We start from the raw sequence: 25,203 nt of genomic DNA on the forward strand, positions 1-25,203 counted from the left end.
AACCGTGACTTTAGTGTACCGTTACACCCCTAGTCCATACATAAAGGTGGAACAAGTACAGCACTTACACATCAATGCTAACCACCCCTAAGAAGAGTCATGAATTAACTTAGCTGAAAGCAATGAGAAAAATATTCAATAATTGATAGATTTGCAATTAGCACAGTTATATTTTGACATTTCACTGGCCTGAGAATTTTTGAGTGGTAACCCATCGGCGTAATGTTAATGATACGGCTCTTCTCTTCCTTTCACTAAATAGCTCTTACTCCATGTGATTGCCCCACATCGAATGTGTGTGCACATGTTGGAAAGGGATTGTTTTTAATATGAAGTTGAAAAAAGATTTCAATCCATAGAAAATGAATCCACTTTGTTGATCAGGTAAAACATATAATATTTTACTGCTTCTCATGTGAGGATATGCTGCTCTTCTCTGTGTAAAAGTAAATAGTTTTAGGTTTGTTTTTCTGACAAAACAAGCTATCTGAGGGGGCGCCCTTAGCTCAGTTGGTAGGGCGTCACCCCCCCCCCCCCCCCCCTCGGGCCGGGCCCAGCAGCAGACCGGGGTTCGATTCCCTCCGGCAGGTCTCGTTCTCTGCATGTCACTCCCCTCTCTGCCCCATTTCAACTCTGTCGCTTAAACACTATCAATAAAGCATAAAAATGGCAAAAAAAAAAAAAAAAAAAAAAAAAAAAAAGCTATCTGAAGACATCATTTTGGGTTGAAGGACATTTGTCCACATGTTGCCCCTAAAGGGCACAGTCAGTTTTCCATATTGAAACAAGCAGTAGTTTAACACCACATCCAAAACACAGGTTTAGAATGTGCAGTCATGATGCATTCTAGATCTTTCTAATACACCTAAAATTAGGCTTGCAGTTTCAGTCTATTTGATATTAATATATATATATATATTTTACCTGTAAGACATGATAATCAGTTAAAATTCCCCCGGCTTAAGACAATTGGCCAGTCAGAGGGTAATACTGAGAGAAGGCGCTGGCTCAGCTTTTTAGTTTGCGTCATGTGCGCGTCACACAACATGACATCACTGTGACATCATCTCCCAGACCCTGCGTTGTGAGGATTTGTTGGGGGCACGCGACATGTTTTCTGCTGTAATGCCACTGTAGCCACCTAGACACCTATAGACACACCCTGCGTTCCGAATCGCATACTTTCCACTATATAGTATTTAGGATTTCCCGATTCTTGTGGCCAGATTTAGGATGGTTAGAAGTACCCAGATGTCTACTACATTCGGCCAAGATTTTTAGTGTTGAAAACAGCATCCTATTTTGGCGATTCTGACCCATAATCCAGTGCGCACGTGAAGTGACGTCACATCAACGGAGCCTCCATATGAAAACAAACGGGGATGCGACGGATATAAAAGCAAGAGGCAAGATCAAGGCGCAATGTTATGATGAAATAAATAAGTAAAAGTATCTCCCAATTGTAGCATACTGCATCCTAACTAGATTATTTTTATCTTCCGAAGTAGTATGTAGAATAGAAAAAATAATGAGTATGCGATTCTGAACGCAGGGACAGCTTGGCCTTCGTGTCCTCTTTGTAACACATTCACCAGGCACTCTGTATATGAGTTGTGTGATCCGCCACTAACACAAATAGGGAAAAAACCTGGAGATGTGAGGCTTCTACAGTACACTGACACCAACATAATCCAGTTTTTATGACTCATCTAATCGTAAAAGTGACAGTTTGGTGTCAAGATGTGAAGCATTTGTCTCCTGGTCGCCAGTGTAAAAGAGGGGGGGAGAGAGAGGGGGAAAGGAATGTATGAAAGAGATTTGGCAAGGGAGAAAGGCTGCTACAGAGATGACTGAGACATGATTAAGACTAATATTAGAATGTTTGTAAATCGAAAAAGGGAAGAAAACGGAATGAAAGAAATCCTAGGGAATGGGGTCGAGGCAAACATTAGAACGATAACAAGATTAGCAAAAAGTAGTGTTATTGTATAGACAGTACACACACACACACACACACACACACACACACACACACACACACACACACACACACACACACACACACACACACACCAAACTTTTTTTTGCGAAATAAAAAAGTGAGTCTCTAGTTTGTACACTAGCTTGAGTTTTGTTTTGCCTTATGGTAAATGGTGCTTGTGTCCACATTAGTGTAATAAGTACATAGTAGTGACATAGTGAACAATCAAGACTTGTGACTGATCAGCTGGTTGCTCTTGGTATTGCCCTGGCTGCCTCTGCGTGCATCATAATCTCTGCATCATGTCTTGGTGTTTAGATAGCAGTAAACATGGACAATACTAACTTCACTGAAAGGCCAACAACAACTTGACCAATGGGGAAACCATTCCTGAAGACCATCTCTCCATGTTGGTTTAGTTTACGCTTTGTAAGATCTACTTATTCAACCTTTTATTACTACGGCCATGTTTAGCTACTTTTCTTTCTATGCAAACTTTCAACAGATCTGATTCACATTTAGATGGAAATCTGTCTTGATTTGTAAAGGCCAGCAAGAGACTTTCGACCAGGGAGGGAGGGAAGGGGAGAAGGACAGAAGTAGGCTAATCTGTGAGGATAAGCAGAGCTGCCCTTCTACCTGTTGAGCTGCATATGTGTTTTGTTTTGGAAACTTGCACCTTAGCACATGCTGAGCCAGTCATACTGGCCACACGCACGCACACACACACAAACACACACACACACACACACACACACACACACACACACACACACACACACACACACACACACACACACACATTCTAGGGGCTTCAGGGGGAGTGTGGGAAAGCACGTTTTGCAGTTATCATCCAAATGTGTCTGCATGTGTATTTTTGTCTATGTGTGTTTTGTGGTGTGTTGACCTGACATCAGTTTGGCAACCAAAGCGCTCCGTCACCATAAATAATCGTCACTTTAAAGAGGTGTGTGTGTGTGTGTGTGTGTTAGATATTATGGTCAATTTAACATAGAGCCAAATGCATCCAATCATTGGTCATTACTCGTATAGCATCAAAACCAGCTTTGGGGCTTCAAGGTCACTGGGACTCACTCACTGCAGACAAATCCAACTAAATGGATCCCTATAGTAAGTAAAGAGCTGTGCTATCACTACATATCTGATACCGAAGAGAGGTCAACTTCAAAACAGTCCCTGCGTTCCAATCCCCATACTTCCCTACTATTTAGTATGCCAGAAAAAGATTAAGGATGTCCCAATACATGCACGTCAATTGTAGTATGCTGAAAATACATAAATTCTCCACTAACTCCAATAGCATTTTGGAGTATTCGTCTTATTCTTGACATTTCTCGACATAATGAAAAAAAAATCTTCCTCATCTGTTTTTTTTCCTCTCCCGTCTGTGGCCCTAAAACTCTTCTGTACTTTAGTATGTAGTGTAGTATAAAGAAACAGTATGTAAATTTGGAACGCAGGGAGTGTGTAAATCCACTCTGAGCAGCCATAATCAGAAGCCGTGATGTAAACGCCTGTGTTTTGCTATAGGACAGGATGACATCATAAGTAAACTTGCTGACGTGTTGCCTGTCTCCTGCACTTCTGTGTCTGACTGGTTCACCTCTGATTGTATGTTTTACAACCTGGTTATTTAAAGAGTAATCTGACAAAAGGCTCACTAGTCTAGGTTGACGCGCAATCCTTTTTTTGCCCTTCTCTAAGTTGCTTTAAAAGGTAAGAGCTGTGGATATTATTTTAGGGCACACTCACATTAGGCAAGTTTGCCCCCCGTCCCCACTCCCTCACTGGCCTGTGCTCACACTGCTCCTGGCCTGGGCACGATTGCTCCTTCCTTACGTCACCGTGCGCGTTTGGGATTTGGAGTGTATAGTCTTCTTGTAGGCTATACGACTGTTTGTGAATATTTTCATCCGGACAAATTTGTGTGAAAAAATAGTGCATGTTAGTTCTTCACCAACTGATTCAGACCAGAGGAAACAATAGGTGTGAAAGAGAACTGAATCTGGTGAAAACACAAACATTGTAGCATTCTCCCATCTGGTGCCAGAAGCGGACTATCTGGTGTGAGACCGCCCTAATATGGTCCTCCTGTTTGCCTTTCAACGAATAGCTGATTGTAATTTCTGGTGTTTGAGGCATCTGAATGCAAAACTTAAACGGCATACACTTAAGGACGGGGGGTCTTCCTACTGCTTTGATAGTATATCTTCCCTGTGTTTTGCTGTTGTTGTCTCCATGGTTAACAGAGGCAGCTGTGGTGAAACAGTGACTTTGTGCCGGGCTGTGTGGGGCTATAGCCTGACCTTGACTTGCTCTGCTGTTTGCTGCAGGAGCCGGTTCTGCTCTCTCTCTCTCTCTCTCTCTCTCTGACCGACTGACTGGCACACAGTGAAGCCATTGTGGTCCTGTTGCATTCTGAAACACTGTGTAACCCCTTGAGCCACGGCACATGAAAGAAGGCCACTGTCCTGCTGTAGTTTACTGAGAGTGAATGACTGTGGTCTCCTCTGCCTCTCTATACACTGCAGATTCACTAACTCAGAGCAATGAAGGACTGGCTGCAGCATCAGCACTGCATTGTTAATGGAGACTGAGAGAAACCCTGCGTTCCAAATCACATACCTTTTCTTTTTACTACACTACATACTAAAGTACAGAAGAGTTTTAGGGCCACATGAAAGAAAAAAAAATCTGATAAGGAAGATGTTTTTTTTTCATTATGTCAAGAATAAAGACGAATACTCCAATATGCAATTAGAGTTAGTGGGGCATTTATGTATTTTCAGCACACTACAATTGACGTGCATGTATTGGGACATCCTTAATCTTTTTCTGGCATACTAAATAGTAGGGAAGTATGGGGATTGGATCGCAGGGGAAGAAAGGCAAACTACTAGCTAAAAATGCATGAGTGGAAGGTCCACCTGTGTCTGCGACATTGTCACTAATTTAGCAGCTACAGTAAAAATGAGCCGTGTGGCCCATAGTGCTTGTAGGGGCTGTAACTGTCACTGCTTATAATGGATGCCTTTGTATTCAAGAATCAGGTTTAGTTTGCTAAGTACATTTGTCCAACGTTGGGTCAAATAAGGCAAATAACTTCTGCAGCTTAGACTCCAAACACACAGGCAGGTCCATCAGAAAAATCTGTTAGGGGAATGACTCCTTTTTAGAATAGAATTGTTGGCTCGTTAATGTGAAATTCAACATCCACATGCTAAATTCCATGAAAAATTGCATTTTGCATAATAGGTGACCTTTTAAACAAAAAAATTAATAAATAGCTCAATTATGTGTCATAGTTTAGCCAGCATTTAACAATCAGCTGGCTATACACAGTACCACTAAATACAACTTTTTCTATAGTCAGGGCTGTACGCTTATTTTTTAAAGTCGTAGCACTGGTGCTAGCAAGCAAAAAAATTCAGTAGCACAAAAATAAATTTGGTAGCACACAAAGTATGATCGAAAATTTGCATGACCCTAACCCTTGCATTTCGCTCTACTTACCTTTGAGCATGTCATCTTGGTTTTATTTGAGATTCTCAATGAATATCCTAGTGTGTGCAGTAATAATTATAGAAGAATGAATAGGGGTGCACTGATTGGAATTTAGACAAAAGAGTCTAACCTGCCAATGGCAATTTGTTTGCTGATTCAGAATTATTTCCCCCAATAGAACTATAAAAATAATGTCTATATCTATATATTTTTTAAATAAAAATATAATTATTATAGTAGGCTAATAATAACAAACATTTTTAGAACATTTCATTCTTTTAATGAAAACCAAACTTTAAAACATTGAACATAATAGCCTATTAAATAAATTAGTAAACATATTTATACAATTTAGGCCAAGTTAAATAGGTTGTGTCAAACTTTGTTTAAATAGACTACTGTTGACTGCTCTCTGCAGCTGAAGCAGTTGATTTTCTTGCTAGCGCACTGCAGGGCTGTGAAGCGCTAACTTCCTGTTCTTACCTGCTTCAAAATAAAAGTCAACTCGCATTTGGCTAGTAACAGGCTTTTATTGTGAAGGGGCACAGGAAATGTTCCGTTTCCACACGCGCTAACTTAACTGCGTTAAGAGCCGTGTCCTTCCGGTTTTTACCGTTGGTGAAGTTAGACGCTATAATCGCCGAGCACAGATCCCGAGCACACATCTTTCACCAGCCAAAGTGGAGGGTAGACTTAATAACTTACTCGCCTAAGACTACATTCACCCGCATTTGGCGAGTGTTAATGTAGAGCCCTCTAAGCAGTGTTGTGCATCACTCCTCTGTGTTTCAAAGACAGCCTCTCCTCATTAGCACTCGTGCGAGAGGAATTGTATTCATCATCGCACGTGATCAATTTCAGTGGCAAATGCGATCAAAACTGTCGCACTGTACAGCCCTGATAGTGTATGTGTTTTTAGTATTTTATAAGAGTGAGTGATCCTCTATCACAGTAGATAACATTAGTAGTAATTGTATACGGTAATATCAATATATAGAGTGATATGTTATATTTTGTGGGTTGGATGTGTTGAAAAAATGCAGATATTTTCGCTGCTTATCAGACGGTTGTGTGTGTGTATTTGTGTCGGCAGTGTAGCCTCGCTCTTAATATATATTTTTTTAAGTGGGCCGCCCTCCCCCAAGACAATGATAGGGGAAACACTGCTTTGGATAGCACAGATATTATATAAGCTGTTTAGAGAAGCAAGCTGTTTGACTGGTTAACCCCGGTTCAGGCTCTGCATCCACACTCCTCCACCCTGTTAGGCTGTACATGAAAAACACACTGCTGCATCTGCTTCTCATTTTCTTACATTTATGTTGCCGCTGATCCGCGTCCTTTTAAAAAAAATTCATCTTAAATGTAGTGGTGTGTAAGTACACGACTGTAGCTTGTGTAAGTACACGACGAGCTTGACAGTTCATGGTTTGTTATGACAAAACATGAATCCAATGGGCTCTGTAAGGGTACATCGATGGTAATTGTAAAATAATAACCCATCTCTCTCTTTGTGTCTGCAGGCTTTCAAAGAGATGCTGTATGCTGCTCAGGACCAGGCCCCGTCTATTGAAGGTAACACACACACGTATACTGTACACACGTACACACAAACCACCAAGAAGAAGGCCTGCTCCATTATTAGGTTACTGATGGCCTCTGAGTACTTAATGCTAGGAGTGTAGAGCTGCTGTTGGGGTTGGACACAGGAAGTTGCAGTGGAGAAGCAAATGAGCGGCAGGAAGCTTAATGTATGTGAACTAAATATAGATGTGCGTTCTTCTAATGACTGCTGTGATTTAGCAGCAGCCCATGTTTCTACCTAACACTTTACTTCACATGGCCAACCTGCATCTAGCTCGTATTACTGATACAGGTCATTTGCAGCTGTTATCAGCTTAACTTGTAGATCTGCCAGCAGCCTTTCCATCTGATGACAGTGTTTTCCGTAAGCGCCGGCCAAATGTCCGTATATGAAAGCATTTCCAGCCGGCTACTCTTCCATCTTACCTCCACAAAAAAAAAAACGCTTTCCACTTGCGTCTGTCGCATAACCGTTAAACTGCGTTCACGTGTTATACTGTTTAACTTAGAGAGTTCAAGATCTTAGCTGTCCCCCGCCCCCACCCTCACGTCTCTGAAGGATCTGCCTGCTCCATCCTGCGCTGTGTGTGTGTGTGTCTCAGCATGCAAGAAAATGATATAGAAAGATTACAACTTTGTGGATATTTATTTGCATAATATTCTATTTTATATTAACATTTATATGGAGAATCCATGTGTCTTTCTTCAATAGCTTCTAATTGATCCGAACCAGTCTCCAAATTATTCCAAAATTAATTAGGTCTACACAGGAAAAATCCTCAGATTTAGCCTCTTAATTTTCCTCTCAAAGTGCACCAGATTCATAGCCTGGAAATCCAGACCCTGATATCTTGAACGATAGAGGGTCTGGCGACGATCAATAGTAATTTCCAACTCAAGGGGCGGCTCCTACTCGTGCATTTCAAATGCCACTGCACGCAGTTGGATAGCACTACAACCAATCAGAGCGATGCACAAGGCGACGTAAGCCCCTTTCGTTTAGCGAACAGCTGTTAAACTGTTAAATTAAACGTTTGCCGTTGTCGGTCGGCAAAACAGAACATTCCACTTACTTGCTAATGAAAGATTTGAGTGCCGTCTTCCAAATCGTTAAGGGTCGAGGCCAAAGCAGTCTCAAACTCACACAACATATCCGCTGCCATCTCTGATGTTTACTATCACGGCTTCGACGTCGCATGCACGTCACTGTCGTCATCCGGTTACGTCCTCCCCAGAGTACCATATAAGGGGCTCTGGCGCGCCCGCCAGATTTCTGGCTTTCTTGATAAAGCTTCAACGGAGCGTGTCCAGACCAACACGCGCAGCAAATTTAATTTGCCAGCGCCTAGTGGCAGGTCTGGGAATGCCAGGTTACCAGATTCATGCATTTCACTTTAAAAAGGTAAAAAAAAATCTCCCAGGGGGGCATACCCCCGGACCCCCCTTTTCACACAGCTGGACATTGGAGGCATTAGCGGATAACACTGCTCATGGGATGTGTTGTTGTTGTTGTGTGTGTGCTCATGAGAGGGTCATCATTACACTCACTGACCCACTTACACACAGATGTGTGCACTGCCAGTTCTGCAGCTGAACTTGTCTGCAGCTACTGTTTGTCAATCCCAGTATGTTTTAAAGCCTGAGATTGAATGAAGAATGATCCTCATCAATGCAGCACCGTATTAAAGGAGCTGTAAGCGGAATGGTTCTTTTAGCTAACTTCCTGTCAGTTACTGCAGTTAGCAGTCCCCTCGCTCGTCCCTACGTCACCACATTAATGCACCGCGGTCTGCAAGCGGCGAGTTATCTAGCATCATCTCAGATCCATAAGTGTGATAAAACATGATAAAAACCATCGAAACAGACATTGTGAAGGATTTTTACCTGCTCCGCCATTGTAGGCGCATAAACATTCACCCATCTGTCGCTCTGGCGTGCACCGGCAGTGAGACCATGAGTGAGACGGGTGTCGGTTTGTACCGTTCTCTTTTGTGATTGGATATTAATTTCGGGATCAACCGAAAAGTTTATTAGCCTATTACATGCAGAGCAGCTGACTGAGAGATCGGCTTTATGAAACGCGCACATTATGAAAGTGATGACTGTATGAATAAAGAGCATTTTAACACTTATATTAACATAAATAAACCGCTTACTTCACCTTTTTAAGCAGTTTTCAATGTCACCACAACAGCCCAGGTAACAGCGCTGTGCTTTCTATTTGACCCATAGCTGTCTATTTGCTTTATGAAGATCAAAAGCTCTATTCTTTTACTTTAGTGACCCTCAGTGTGGTAGTGTTAAAAAAGTCAGTGTTTCAGACAGCAATATAGAATAAGTGTTCTTTACCTTTCAATATGGGGCGACTGTGGCTCAGGTGGTAGAGCAGGTCAGCCGATGATCAAAGGGTTGGAGGTTCGATCCCCGCCCTGCCACCTGTGTCATGGTTGTTGTGTCCTTGGGCAAGACAGGTCTCCCTTGCAAAAGAGTCTTCGGCCTCAATCGGATATACCTGTATAAATAAAGGTTAAAAAAAAATATATATATATTCAGAGTCTGTAATTCTAAAAAGAATTAGTCTTAAATTGAAGCTTTGTGATAATATCAAATGGTTCCTAATGGTGATTCCTCCACTATAAATCCCCTGTTACTTGAGGATCTGGGGCATGTGTCTACATGTCTTCCCACTGAGTGACTCTCACATAATTAGCATAGTACAGACTGCTATCAACCGTCTTACAGGCTACAGCCGCTGTGATTGATTAGGTTGGTGTTTAGTTGCTGGCTATTTTCTCAAATACTGATCATATTGTTTGTGTAAACTGCATTCAACATGCGATACATTTTATAGTATTTTAGTTATCTGCACACACTGCTATCATTCAATTATAAACATTAAAGGGAAGACTTTACAACGGGTGACAATCATTGATGTCTTGGAGCTGTGTTTTCTTAGCAGATCCCCTGCTCTCTCTCTCTAGGCTTGGGATGCTTACTGTCCTACAAATGCTGTGTAGCAGTTAGGAACATTGTAAGGTGGAAGTAAACTCCAAATGAAATGCTGGGTGAAAAGTTTTTATGTGTTGGAAAACTCAGACCCAGAAATTGACAATCTGACATTCCCAACAGCTTTCTGTTGTAAATGGTTGGTGCAAAGGGCAGTGCTATGTCAAGTGCTTCTAGTATCACTCCACTTCAATGGATTTGATACTCCCGCTGGCCGTCCGCATTATGTGCATATTGTAGTAATGTAGGGCGGTCCCCGACTCAATATTCTCAGTTGAATCAGATCTGTCTGTTCAATACAAAGATTAGCTTATTCCAGATGTTATTTGTCAATCACAAAAGTGCATTGAAGATAGAAGATAAAAAAATGCAATCCTGGTTGGATATCTTAGAAAACTCTCCCTGCGTTCCAATACCCATACTATCTACTATTTAGTATGGTAGAAAATCCTATTTGGGAGATTCTGACCCACAATCCACCAGACAGTGAACGCAGGGACAGTTTTGCCTGTAGGCCTATTCGTTACGGGTGAAACAGAGGTTTTGGGAACTGCTGGTGTTATGATTTTCTGCACCATGAACCCAAGATGGCGACTTTTATTTATTAGTTTATTTTCGTCTGTTTGCTACTATTAGGATTAATTGTTTCCAAGGTGACCTAGCTTTACTGCAACATTAGTATGCAGCATGGAGGAGAATCAATATATCGAACACAAACACATGAATCCACTTTGGATTTTGCTTTGGCCAGTTCCAGTTTGGTTTTCATTTTGCAGCTCGCTCAAGAACATGCTCAATATCAGGGTCAAAATCAGCTATTCTATTGCATGGACTGCCATTTGTATGCATAGATATTTGGCCCTGTAGTAATTAATGGTACATATTTTTGGCATGGTTCAGCAGACTCATTTGCGTCCCGGGCCCCCGGCCCATGTCTCCAACATTCTTCCTATATGAAGCTGGTTGTGTGTTCTATACATGAGGCTACAGTCACATGTTACTTTACTGTGACTCCCAGCTCCTTCCTCTTCTGACCAATGATTCAATCTACCAGACTGTCTGTGTCCACGCTGACTGTCGTCCTGTTACATTTTTTCTGTTGATTTTTTCAAGTTATTTTCAGAAGTTTTCCGTGTCTTGTCTTACGTCGCCTAGACGGCAATAACGTTTGGAAAATGATTGTGATAAATAAGGTAGTCTACTCTGCTATAGAAAATAACTTTTCTTTTTCCGAAACCCTATAACTTTATTTTCAAAGCTGTGTCGGTGTATCTTTTCAGTTAGTCTGAAATACTCTTTGAGTTTCCTGCCTAAAGGTGTATTTTGGTGAAATTTCTAGATTGCAAACTAGTTACTATAGATTACTAGGCATCATCCACCACTGCCTCAAGTCTTTCCACAATATCAAGTTATGAGGTGAAGATGTGTTTAGTTATTTATTTTATAGTACTTCTTCTTCTTGGTCTTCCAACAGGTGCATTTGTCCTTTCTGTGCTACCATAGAAACATGGCTTATGTAGATATAAAAGGCTAATTTTGAGGTCAGAAAAAAAAACATTTTCAGGTGATTATACACTGATTTAAAAATACGTTATGAATATTAAATTCTACTTCTACTAGGTTCGTTCCGAAATACTCCAATTCCCCTTTACACACCTAACTGTCAAATGATCCTGAGTGAATTTAGATCCCTTCAGCAGCCATCATTCATCAATCCAAATTATTTGCGAACAATGTAAAAAAAATCTGTAATTTACGTCAGCACTGACTTTGTGAAAAAGTTTCAATGTAAATATTAATAATCAAACAGACTGCTTGAAGAGGCGAAGGGATTTTTTAAATGCAGGCAGAGTCGGATTTTAGTGACACGGAAACAAGCTTGTTGTATCAATTCCACTATGGATCTATAGTTCCACGTATCCCTCCACCTTGTACCATGGCCTCTAATGATCTCTGCTCTAGCTCACTGATACTGGGTCTCTCTCTCTCTCCTTCCCCCATGGGACCGACTTTATCAGCTGCTCTGTTCCACACCGTTATGCAACATCAGTTTGTAGCTTCAGTGTTGTAAGCGAGCGCTTGCAAAACAATAAAAGACAGATTGACCACAGAAATACAGCTGTATTGAGAAAATATTGGCTGCTATACTCGGAGAAAATGGGCCAATGCAACATAAAAAATTAGATTTTGTGCAGGCTGTTCCGGTCAGGCTGATGATAACATGTGCCAACAGTGTGAAGTACACTATGCTGACTCATAGTATATAAGAAAAGCTAATAAATGATCCTGTGCTAGCATGAATTAGAAGTCATTTCCAGCAGTGAGTCAACCCTGTCTCTCCATTAGCCTGTAATGAGTGTGGAGGTGGGACTGCCCTCATGTGTTAGGAGATCATCGTTTTAGAAACTCTCATTTTAAAGCTCCCATATTATACACTTTTCGGTTCTAGTATACACCATATTATATGGTCTTAGTGGTCCCTAATAAGTTTTTCTTTAATTGTTTGCTGAAAAAAACTTTCAGATAATTTATTGTACTATGCTGATGTTCAGCTAATCTCACAATGGCCTATTTTTTAAAAAGAGCTGCAGCTCCCCTCGTAAATATACAATCTTTGAGCTGCCCCTGTCCGGAAGCGAAGCCAGATACGCCTCGCCCTCTGTCTGTCAGGGCCGTGGACCAATAAGAAATAGGGGTGTGGGCTGCACAGTGGAAGCTTCTGGCTTTCCAGTTTGTGAGGTCAGAAAAGGGGAAAATTCTGACTGGAGTATATTGGGGGGGAGGGGTGGGGGTTTCAGAAAGGGGGAGAGTGAGAACAGGAGAGATTGTTGTTTTTTTAAATATTTTGGCAGTCTCTAGGCACACTGTGGACCCATGGATATGTTAGAAGTAGGGCTGTCAAGCGATTAAAAAAATTAATCTAATTAATTACAGGCTCTGTGATTAATTAATCTAAATTAATCGCATACTTTTGACGCTTTTATACCTGTTTATAAACAACTGTATAGCCTGCTACAGTTTGTTTCTCTCTCTCTCTCTCTCTCTCTCTCTCTCGCTCTCTCTCTCTCACTCTCTCTCTCCGTCTCTCGTAACTTCTGTCTCCACAACAGACAGCGCTGCACTGCCACAGATGCTTATGCCGATTCATTCACCATCGTCGTACTCATAGGCAAAAATATTGAGAGACACACACGCACACACACACACACACACACACACACACACACACACACACACACACACAGACACACACACACGTTTACGCGGACGACGAGACAGCTAGCAAACAAAATTGAGACACGGGGAGAAAGATTGAGAGATACTGTTTTGAACCTAGCCTACATTGTTGCACCCACTAAATCAATAATGCACAGACACTGGCTGTGGAGAATAAAGTAAGATGTCTTCCTACCTTCATGCTTATTAAACCGTCTATAGAGCCCTCGGCCCCCTGCTTCTCTCTTTACTTTTCTCCCTTTCACCCGCGCGGGCTGTGTCTGCTTCAGGTGCAGCTCGGTGCAGCTACGCACCACTTTTGCACTGGGTCAAGGGCTGGCCCGAATACCATTTTTCAGGCTTCGAATATTCGTTGGTTTTTCCGAGCGAATATTCGAATATTCGTTCCAGAAAAACACACCATCAAAAACAACATAAAAAAAAAATAAAAATAAATTAAATCTTTTTTTTTTTTTTTTTTTTTTTTTTTAACGTTAATAATCCCTATATACTCCCTGGAACCGATTTTGACAGTATCTGCATATTTTGTTGAAGATTTACGCGCTCGGAGGTGAAGTAATGGATGCGCTATGACACTTAGTGATGTAATATCCTCCTAAATGAGCAATACTACTACTACTACTACTACAATATTACTAACTTTTATATCCAAATATAAAATTATTTGATGACATTATATTGCAGTACTAGCTTCTTGCAAAAAAAAATGTTGAAAAAAAAAAAAAAAAAAAATTATAAAAAAAGAAAAAAAAAAAAAAAAAAAAAAACGAAGCTCCGAATACTAATTTAAACTCCGAATACTAATTTTCCGAACGAGTATTCGAATATTCGAATAATTCGGGCCAGCCCTAGGTCAAAGGGCATTATAGAAGTGCGATTAATCTGCGTTAATTTTTTTAATCGCGTTAATTTTTCTGTGATTAATTAATCGAAATTAACGCGTTAATTTGACAGCCCTAGTTAGAACACATTTAAAAAGTGCAATAGGCATAATATGTGACCTTTAAGAATAAAGGTATTGCCTCATTATTTAGCACTGACAACTATTTGCACTGATTCATTGTGTTGCTTCCATTTTTGTTCCTTTGCTCAAATACAGAATGTTGTTGGAGCTGCGGTGGCTCAGGAGATTAGCCATTTGTGGTAATCTAGGATTGGCAGTTTGGTTCCATTTCAGCTCATTTAAAGTTTGATTTATTTCACAATATGTAAAAATGCCATCTTGTCAAAACAGATTTTATAAAATTTCTATCAAAGTCAAGGTATTAAGGGAGTGCACTTATACACGTGTAACCGTTTAGCAAATCATAACCGCTTAGGAAAAATCAATACATGAAGACCTTTTATTTTTATTTCTTAAATAATGTTTTGAAAATGGTTTGAATATGTTCTGGAGACACACATTCATTTATTTAATATAAATAATAATAACACACAACCTATTTGGGGATGATAAAAGCTAGTCTGCAAAATCTGTCTGTACCTCTGTGTGTGTGTGTGTGTGCGTGTGTGTGTGTGTGTGTGTGTGTGTGTGTGTGTGTGTGTGTCTGGACGACGACAATGACGTCACGGTTAACCATGTACACGAAAGAAATTCCGTCATGTAGCCGTTAAGACATTTTTGTAAACTTTAACACCCCTACAATGTATTGCTATCTGTATTGGTATCGAACACCAGGGCTAAGTTGTTGCTATCTCTCAGGCTAATATCCATATGACTGTATTGAGCTGCAGGCTCTGTTTGGCTCTCCAGGAGCTGTTGCAGTTATTTGTTAGCACCTACTGAACATTCAGCGACATGTTACTGCTAACCACCTGATGTTCAGCTCTACTGCCCGCCCTGAAAACACACACACACACACACACACACACACACACACACACACACACACACACACCATCTCTCTCTCCTTCTGTACAGACTGCCATACACTTTAAGGCCAGGACACACCGGCCCGATAATCGCCGTCGTAGAGTTTCGAGGGGACGGAGACACGAATCTGTTTGGTGTGTGCCGTGAAATCGGTCGTAGTTGACTCATTTGCGTCCCGGGCCCCCGGCCCATGTCTCCAACATTCTTCCTATATGAAGCTGCTTGTGTGTTCTATACATGAGGCTACAGTCACATGTTACTTTACTGTGACTCCCAGCTCCTTCCTCTTCTGACCAATGATTCAATCTACCAGACTGTCTGTGTCCACGCTGACTGTCGTCCTGTTACATTTTTTCTGTTGATTTTTTCAAGTTATTTTCAGAAGTTTTCCGTGTCTTGTCTTACGTCGCCTAGACGTTTGGAAAATGATTGTGATAAATAAGGTAGTCTACTCTACTGCTCTGCTATAGAAAATAACTTTTCTTTTTCCGAAACCCTATAACTTTATTTTCAAAGCTGTGTCGGTGTATCTTTTCAGTTAGTCTGAAATACTCTTTGAGTTTCCTGCCTAAAGGTGTATTTTGGTGAAATTTCTAGATTGCAAACTAGTTACTATAGATTACTAGGCATCATCCACCACTGCCTCAAGTCTTTCCACAATATCAAGTGATGAGGTGAAGATGTGTTTAGTTAATTATTTTATAGTACTTCTTCGGTCGTAGTTGATGTCGTCGGGCTTCTTTTGAGCCGGCGGGCAGTCTTTCAGTTGGAGCGATTTCATTGGTGGAGGGCTAGCGAATCAGTGAAGCCCGGAAGTGAGGCGGGTAGCACAAACAGCTAACAACAGTTAGCCATTGATTTAATGTGTTTGTTTGTTTGTTTCGTTCAGCGAGTACTCACATGCATCAACCATTGTTGACTGCTCGACACCATGCTCGACACTCTCTGCTAAAAATGGAGCTCTTTATGGTCCATAAATATAAATACGTATTTCTATCTATGTTTATGGTCTAGAGAGCCGTCCCATCATTTCCGGCTTCCGTATTTTTTCGGGCCACAATACAGATTAGCGCCGCCTGCTGTTATGGAGACATTACGTCCCGCGCATGCGCAGAGCATACGGAAAGGCAACAGTCGGTTTGGTGTGTTCTTTGCACTTTTTCGGCCGCGACGGGAAGACTGGAGCTGCCTGAATCGGCAGTCACCATTTTCGGGTAGTCGGACTGGTGTGTCCTGGCCTTTACATGTTAAGACTATGTTTTGTCCTGTATTATGCTGACTGAAGCCAAAGTGTGCAACATGACAACTGTTTTTGCTTGCCAGCTCTTTCTCATCTGCATGTCTCCAGTGTTGATCCCTCTCACCAGACACACACATGATGTTAAGGTTCGCAGTAGAACAATGCTGGCTCAAATCAAATGAACCCACACAGAGGACTCTTGACTGCTTCTGTATTTTAGATGTGTGGAAGTCAATGCTATATACTTAAAGGGTAGGCGTGTGAAGGAAGTCATTTATCTGTACATTGTTGTATTGTGCCTATTGATTTTAGTTGCATTGCTGTAGTGATTAGTTAAAGAAGTTGGTGGGTTGGATTCCTGGTACAATAAGGAGAAAATGTGATATGATGAATCTGTGGAATCATTTGATTAATCTGTCAGATGAGGATCAACAAAAATAATCTCTATCTATCTATCTATCTATCTATCTATCTATCTATCTATCTATCTATCTATCTATCTATCTATCTATCTATCTATCTATCTATCTATCTATCTATCTATCTATCTATCTATCTATCTATCTATCTATCTATCTATCTATCTATCTATCTATCTATCTATCTATCTATCTATCTATCTATCTATCTATCTATCTATCTATCTATCTATCTATCTATCTATCTATCTATCTATCATATAGAAATAATGGATCATGACATGCAGTGTATAATGGTGTCTTGTAAGCCCTTGTAGGCTGGGGCATGCTAATGCATTGAACAACATTTTTTTTTTAAATATTTAAAAAGAAATCCAAGTGTCAATGTGTTAAGAATTGGGTTGCTGCTGTTGCTGAAAGAATAGAGCTCAATAATAACCTGTTAGAGAGACACACCTGTCATAATGATGATAATAATAAACAGGATGACAGGAGGCCTAGACACACACAGAAAAGAGCAGAATAAGGCCAGAAAGGGATAAGGAGATTACTGTAGTCTGACGCCGGTGTGTGTGTGCAGTGTTTAGAGGAGGGAGAAACTGCTATGGAGGTAATCTGGTGTCTTGACTAAAAGCAGCCAGTCTGAAAGCCAGTGAGTCAAAGTCTGACTCCAAACCACCTGCTCACTCTGCTGTTTGTTAACCTGACAGTGGGGAACATGTTTCCACTTGGACACATTACATTACATGTCAAAAATCAAATCAAATCAGTTTTATTTGTATAGCCCAATATCACAAATAGACTTTACATTCCATACAGTATGACACCCTGCCCTGAGACCCTTAGCTCTGCTGAGAAAAAAACTCCCAGTAAAAAACCCTTTATCGGGATTAAAAAAATTGAGAAACCTCAGGGAGAGTAAGGGATCCCTTTCCCAGGGCGGACATGCTGCAATAGATGTCGTAAGTAGAAAAAAATCATAAAGGAGTCATGTCATTTAGCTGATGGCTTTTATCCAAAGAGACCTCCAATAAGTGAGTCCATTCAACCATGAAGGTACACACTCGGAACAGCAATAACTCACTCAAGTACATTAGCTTCTAATACGCCACATCTACAAAGTGCCACATGTAAGTGCTACATGTGTGTAGGTGTGACATGTTTGTGCCATTTGATTCTTAGCCAAGGTTGCAGTTGGAAGAGATGTGTGTATTAGGCTCTCTCTCTCTCTCTCTCTCTCTCTCTCTCTCTCTCTCTCTCTCTCTCTCTCTCTCTCTCTCTCTCTCTCTCTCTCTCTCTCTCTCTCTCTCTCTCTCTCTCTCTCTCTCTCTCTCTCTCTCTCTCTCTCTCTCTCTCTCTCTCTCTCTCTCTCTCTCTCTCTCTCTCTCTCTCTCTCTCTCTCTCTCTCTCTCTCTCTCTCTCTCTCTCTCTCTCTCTCTCTCTCTCTCTCATATATATATATATATATTAAAGTTCAGCAGAGTGAGATGTGAAATCAGGGGACTACAGATGAAAAATAGCCTTTTGTATGATCATGTGTTTTATTAATTTGCACTGTCCCCTTCTTAAATAAACTGAATTTAAAATAACTGAGAGATGGCAGGGCTCTGACTCTATCTGGGAAAGAATGAAATATAACAAAAGATCTCAACATTCCTCTCCGAAACAAGAGGCATTCAACCCGCTTACTGTCTCCTCACTCAATAACTCAAAAAGGTTCATTTAGTCTAACTTGGTAAATTAACTTGTATGTTCATGTCAACAGACTAGTATTCATTTGTTTGTACCTTGACATGTTTGGACTACTTCCTGCAGTCTTCTTCAGAAGCGTCAGCTGTTACTGAGACACGCGTTGTGTCAGCTGATGTTATAGACAACCAGCGCTCACACGTGCACTGAAAGAGAAAGCGGAGCAGGAGAAAAATCTAAAATCAGCCATCTGGGATCACTGCAAGAGGGAGAACCACATCATGGACTGGGAAGGGGCAAAGGTCATAGGGACAGAGAGCAACAAGTTCCAACGTTGGATCAGGGAGGCAGTGGAGATCAGGAAACGGGCCCAGTGGACAGTAAACGAGGGGGCATACATGCTGTCTCACACCTGGGATGCTGTTCTCCATAGAATGGACGGACAGCAGAGGACCAGCCGTCCTGCCTCTTCTAGTGGGACGGCTGGTTCTCTATAACATCAGCTGACACAACGCGCATCACAGCAACAGCTGACGCTTCTGAAGAAGACTGCAGGAAGTAGTCCAAACATGTCAAGGTACAAACAAATGAATACTAGTCTGTTGACATGAACATACAAGTTAATGTCTCCTCACTCGTTTTGAACCTTATGAACTCAAACATTGATCCTTTGCAATTTTATAATTTGGATCTCTGCAGATATGGATACTTTCTTTCTTGAATATCACTACTGTAATAGTATCTTGCTGCTGTTGGAATTATGTGTAAGGTAACATGAGGCTGTAGTTAACCACACAACACCACTTTGTATTCAAATTTAAAGAATATTCCAAAAATGCATCAAGTTTAAGTGTATTCCAAAGTAATATATTTAAAGGAATAGTTCAACACTTTTATGCATGCATTTTTGATTTTTAAATGGACAAAGTATGCTCATCCAGGTTAGCTGAGCTCAATTGCTGGTAGTCAGCAGTGTTTGAGCTAAGCTAACCTGGATCCACTATGCATTCATCGCAAAATCTACACATGCTCTGGCAGGTCAAAATGTTATCGTGTAGTTTAAGTTGTTTTTGTGCTTCATAGTGGAAGCTAATGGAGGGTTGGGGGGTTAGGGTTTGGGAGGCCTCAACATCCAGACAAAAAAGGAATAACATGTCAGAATCTATCGCCCTTTTCATCTACTCGTTTGACAACTTCACTAGCCCATGCGTTGGGCTCCGTTGACCAATAGGGGCACAGAGAGCGTTCCCTTAACCATAGCAGAAGATTGATGCTGCTGTGTTACATTTCAGTCAAGCTGTCAGTGTGACAGCTGGCGTGCTATGACAGGTCGGGATTCAAAGTGAAGCCTGCCACGTCTACTGGTCAACTCATGGTAAAACATGTCATCAACTCTGACATAGTTGTCAGTTTATGTATTTATTTGTTTGTTTGTTTCAGGACAATGCACAAGTACAGCAGTACACGTAAAATGCCAGATTGTAGCTCATTTCCATCTGTAGTCCATTAGGCAGGTTGATGTTACAATACAAATGACAGATATACAATAGAAACATTTGCTTTATACAAATATGGAGAAACAGAAATAAAGAAAGGTAAAACAGGATAATTCATTAGTAGGATTAGTAGGTTAAACAAATACATAATTAATACACAAATAATAAGGTACAGCATACATTTAGAGGTGGTTGCACCTTTGCTTAGTTCTTAGCCATACCTTTAATTGGCTCTTAAAGGTGGCCAGAGTGGGACGTTAAGAAGTGCCTCTCCTTCACCAAATCACTCAATTCACTTACTCTTTGGTGATCAAATATTTTATTCTTTTATTGTCTACTGGACAGAAACACACTCAGCATTTTAGTTAAGATCTTATCACACATTATTGGAGTGAAAGTGATTTGAGATCTTTTTTTGTCGCCAAAACATAATAAAGTAAATAAAACTGATTTAGCTTCAATAGCTTGAGAACATCTGAGCAAGTAAATTGTGCTGTCTGTATATGTCCTTCTTAACGGTTTATTTGTATGCTTTTGGACAGCTAATTGCTTTGCTGGTGTTGTTCAGCTTATAGACTTTGTCATTCATTGACCTGTATAAGTGTTTGAGAAGATTTTCCACATTTTGACAGGAATAAGACAACTGTAAGCATCTTTTGTGTTAAACCTCTAAACAATAAGTCGTAATGAGACACAGCAGCTACTACTGTCAGGGAAACTTGGACTTACTTGTGACATTCATGGCACGTCATGTGTGGACATCTCTCCACACTGTTCATGTAGCCGTGCTAATGGAATGTAACTTTAGGCAAAAAGGGACCACGTACAAAAGAAAAAAATCACTTTGTTTTAAAGCAAAGAGATACTGTATTTATTGTACCAGCTTTTAGCAAATTGCTATTTCCCACCTGCGATGATCCTGCATGGGTCAAGAACAAACCTGCAATGTGGTAGTGGAATGAACTCCTGTATGTGAAGTGCATAAAAGCCAAATAGAAAATGATCATAAGATAAGGTATGATAGAGAATCCAGGAGGTGTCTCACTGCTCCCTCTGCTGGACAGAGCAGGACAGTACGGCGCATTGCTGCATGAAACTATCCCTGCGTTCCAAATCGCATACTTTCTGCTATTTAGTATGGTAGAAAAAAAGATTTAGGATGTCCCGATTTTTGTGGTCGATTTTAGTATGCTTGAAAATACCCGGATGTCCGAGATTTTTAGTGTTGAAAACAGCATCCTATTTTTGCAATTCTGACCCACAATCCAGTGCGCACCAGAAGTGACCTCACATCGACGGAGCTTGTATATGGAAACAACCATATGCGACGGATATAAAAGCAAGAGGAAAGATCAAGGCGCAATGTTACGATGAAATAAATAATAAAAGTATGTCCCAATTGTAGCATACTGCATCCTAACTGGATTATTTTGATGGTCAGATGTAGTATGTAGAATAGAAAAATTAAAGATATGGGGGCGCCCTTAGCTCAGTTGGTAGGGCGTCCCCCCCATGGGCCTCGGCCAGCAGCGGACCCGAGTTCGATTCCAGCCCGCGGTCATTCTCTGCATGTCACTCCCCTCTCTGCCCCATTTCAACTCTTGTCTCTACACTATCAAAAAAAAAAAAAAAAAAAGTATGCGATTTGGAACGCAGGGATGTTCATTTTACATTCTGCCTCAACCCTCCATCCCCACTGTCTGTCTTTGTTTGTTTTTCCTTTGCTGCCCTCTCTTTTCAGGTGTATTAAGGTGTTGTATGCAGTGCTGAGAGACAGATGTGTGTGTAGGTTGACTAATCTGACTACTCCTTTCTTCATGCAGTCACAGATGACGATACAGTCAAGAGATACTATGCCAAGTTTGAGGAGCAGTTCTTCCAGGCATGTGAAAAGGAACTGGCCAAGATCAACACCTTCTACTCTGGTAAGGACTCCAACTCTCCACCACTACACACACTTAAGGCATTGGGCCGGTATGATATTCTGACAGTATAACTGTACTGTTCTCACTAGATGAACATCCAGCTATCCAGTCAGTGAAACATGAACTTCAATAACTCGAGGAGAACGGGATTCTGTATTGAGTATTTTACTGAAGCTCGTAGATTGTAACACAAGAATAAAAAGAAATGTTGGCATTACAGTTCCGAAGAAGTACGTGTACAAAGCATACATCCTACATTAAGTATGAAAAGGACACAAAATTGAGGCTATGCTAACAACAAGTGAACATGCTAACAAATGAACATGAATTGAGAGGCTAGCAAAAAGCCTAATGACGCTAACGGGTAAGCATGAGGTATAACATAGCATGTAGATGTACAAAATAAACGTGTTGAGAAATAAACATAATTCTCGCTAAAAGCTGGAAATAAAGGGTTTTCTAGGTCAATATACTTCCAACTTAAACATTTACTTACAGACAATGCGTCTAACAGCTACCAGATCGAAGGATGGCACGAGATTGTGGAGCTGGGAATCATCACTCGACTGCCACATGTAAACATAAAACCACACAGTGTCCAGAACAATAACCTTAAGCCATATACCACAGTATCACTGTATTGTGATTACAGCTCTCAAATGTCTTATTTTTTTAATCGTCTGGGTAAAAAAATAAACAATACATTTCCATCGTAGAGCCGCCATCACATAGCAGCTGATAGTCTGAGCAGAGAGAAACGCTTGGAGACACATGCACACATTATTTTACCGCAAATCATGGACTTTCGCGCAGTCATGACCATGCACATCACACATCGTGCTTGCTAGTACATTAATTGTGCAGCACTAAAAATAAAAATGTAATTAATCTTATATATATATAGAGGGGAGGATGGGGGAATGTGAGACATCGGGTAATGTGAGACACCCCCTGTATCTAGGACACGGAACACATTTTTGGTCATGTGAGATATATGTTTTCAAGCCCCTCTCATTTCCCCTTGGCCATGAAAGAGAGGACCTCATGGTGATGTTGTAAGCGTGTTTTTTTTTCACAAAAAAATTGCATGTAAAAGTACATTTTCTTGCTGTCAACTTAATCGATTGTTGTGCCTAATCAAATTGATTCAGGTAGAAAAACTTCTATCACACATGTTGATGAACTACCAACATATGAAACCATGTGATGATGATAACTGAAGATTAGCCTGAATTGCTGAGAGAGGTAGTTTTTTTTCAAATTGTGGCAGTGGGGTAAAGTGAGACAAATGCTGTGGGGTAAGGTGAGACAGTGTCTGTGCCCTCTTTTAATGAATCCATTATATTTTAGGTAGCAAGGAGACTAGTTTGAAAAGACAAAAGATAATTTGGGTTGGAGGTGGGGGTTGATGGTTTAAGGGGTGTCAGCAAGGGCATGGTTTGGCACGTATGTATGTATGTGGGGGACAGGAGAGTGACCTTTAACATCAATAGACTCTGTAGAAATATGTCTTTATTCAAAGAATGATCCCAATAAAACAAATGCAGAAAATAATACTTAAAAGATAAAGAAAAAGACAGCTGGGTCTAGTCCTGTGTTCTGAATCCCAGGCTGTTCTAGCTGGTTTTGATTGTCCTTTGCTCTGACCCCCAGACACTAGCTGGCTCTAAGGGCCCTGTGTTCTGACCCCCAGACTGTGTTTTAATCTAACTGGTCATTTGAATGTTAATTTTGAATATGAATGATATGTTGTATTTGATAAGTGTTACTTTTGAGTGTTTAGAAAAATGTTTTGCTTAATTGACCAAACCCCATGATTCTGTTCCTAGTAAGACATTAGTTTTGTAATATTTGGTTTTCAAGCTACCTGTCAGGATTCTAACTGTTACAAAATGTGTTGTTATGGTAGTTTCAGAGTGGAAAAAGTAAGTGGATGAGTTTACCCCCTTGATTTTTCTGGTGTGTCTCAGTTTAAGGGTAAAGTGAGACACATGACAACTTTTTTTTAAAACAATCGTATTTTCACTGCCCTTTGTCTTGAATACATTCTGCTAATGCCCATTTCTAGGAAACATCCTGAATTAATGGGAAATGTGTACATTTGAGTGATTCATCATTTTAGCTCGCTTAGAGGGGAGCAAATGTAAAAAGTGGCTCAGCCATAAAGCGCTGGGGGAAACACTGATATTGATTTTTCCTACGAAACCTCTAGTTCTTACTATCCTGGCCTGTCTTTCTGTCCTCCAGAGAAGCTAGCTGAGGCCCAGCGGCGCTTTGCCACGCTGCAGAATGAGCTGCAGAGTTCTCTGGACGCGCAGAGGGAGAGCTGGGCCAACGGGCGCGGCCTCCGCAAGAGGAAGACCGTGTTCGCCCTGTCCCAACAGGAGAGGTGTAAACACAGGAACATCAAGGACCTGCAGCTGGCCTTCTCCGAGTTCTACCTCAGCCTTATACTGCTGCAGAACTACCAGGTACTAACCAGCACACACACACCAATGCCTCGTTTCCACTGAGCAGCACGGTTCGGTTGAACAGCGCTGGTCAAGGCAGCTACGTAACTATGATGACATGGTTGCAGCGGGACACAGTGTAGCCCATAGTGTTGTGTTGACACCTCCAGCTGTTATAACATAGAAAAGTGCATAACAGGATATGGTTACGATTACATATGCAAAATCAAGCCACTATTGTCCGCACTTTTCAGTCAGTGTAGAAATGGGTGATATGCAATCAGTAGGTATTTTGTCTTTTTCACTAAACACAGCTGCTTTTGCCACTCCCATTTCTCTGTGTCTCTCTCTCTCTCGCTCTCTCTCTCGATCCCTCTCGCTCTCTCTCTGAAGTAGCGAATCTTACGTGTAAACCACCTCTCTCTCTCCCTCTCTCTCTCTCTTCCTCTGTGTAGAACCTGAACTTCACAGGTTTCAGGAAGATCCTGAAGAAGCATGATAAGATATTGGAGACGTCTCGGGGGGCCGACTGGAGGGTGGCCCACGTGGAGGTGGCTCCCTTTTACACATGCAAGAAGATCACACAGCTCATCTCTGAGACCGAGGTACACACACACACACACCCCTATACATATTAATTTCAATACACTCACATATGTTTTAATTTGCATTGCTCTCTCTGTGTCTTCCAGGCGTTGGTCACAACTGAATTGGAAGGTGGTGACAGACAGAGGGCCATGAAGAGGCTGAGGGTACCTCCACTGGGAGCTGCACAGGT

General features: G+C 41.1%; 1 protein-coding gene across 1 annotated transcript in view; it reads left to right on the forward strand.

Moving 5' to 3' along the window:
• The window catches only part of LOC307255800 (xenotropic and polytropic retrovirus receptor 1 homolog), a 66,266-nt gene that overhangs the window by 21,247 nt on the left and 19,816 nt on the right, over positions 1-25,203 (forward strand). The window contains exons 2-6 of the mRNA XM_080034590.1: positions 7,030-7,081; positions 21,874-21,975; positions 24,223-24,446; positions 24,881-25,030; positions 25,118-25,201. Coding sequence (XP_079890716.1) covers positions 7,030-7,081; positions 21,874-21,975; positions 24,223-24,446; positions 24,881-25,030; positions 25,118-25,201 — 612 coding nt within the window. The remainder of the gene's footprint in view (positions 1-7,029; positions 7,082-21,873; positions 21,976-24,222; positions 24,447-24,880; positions 25,031-25,117; positions 25,202-25,203) is intronic.

Source organism: Ammodytes marinus (genome assembly GCF_949987685.1).
Source record: "Ammodytes marinus genome assembly, chromosome: 9".
NCBI classification, from domain to species: Eukaryota; Metazoa; Chordata; class Actinopteri; order Uranoscopiformes; family Ammodytidae; genus Ammodytes; species Ammodytes marinus.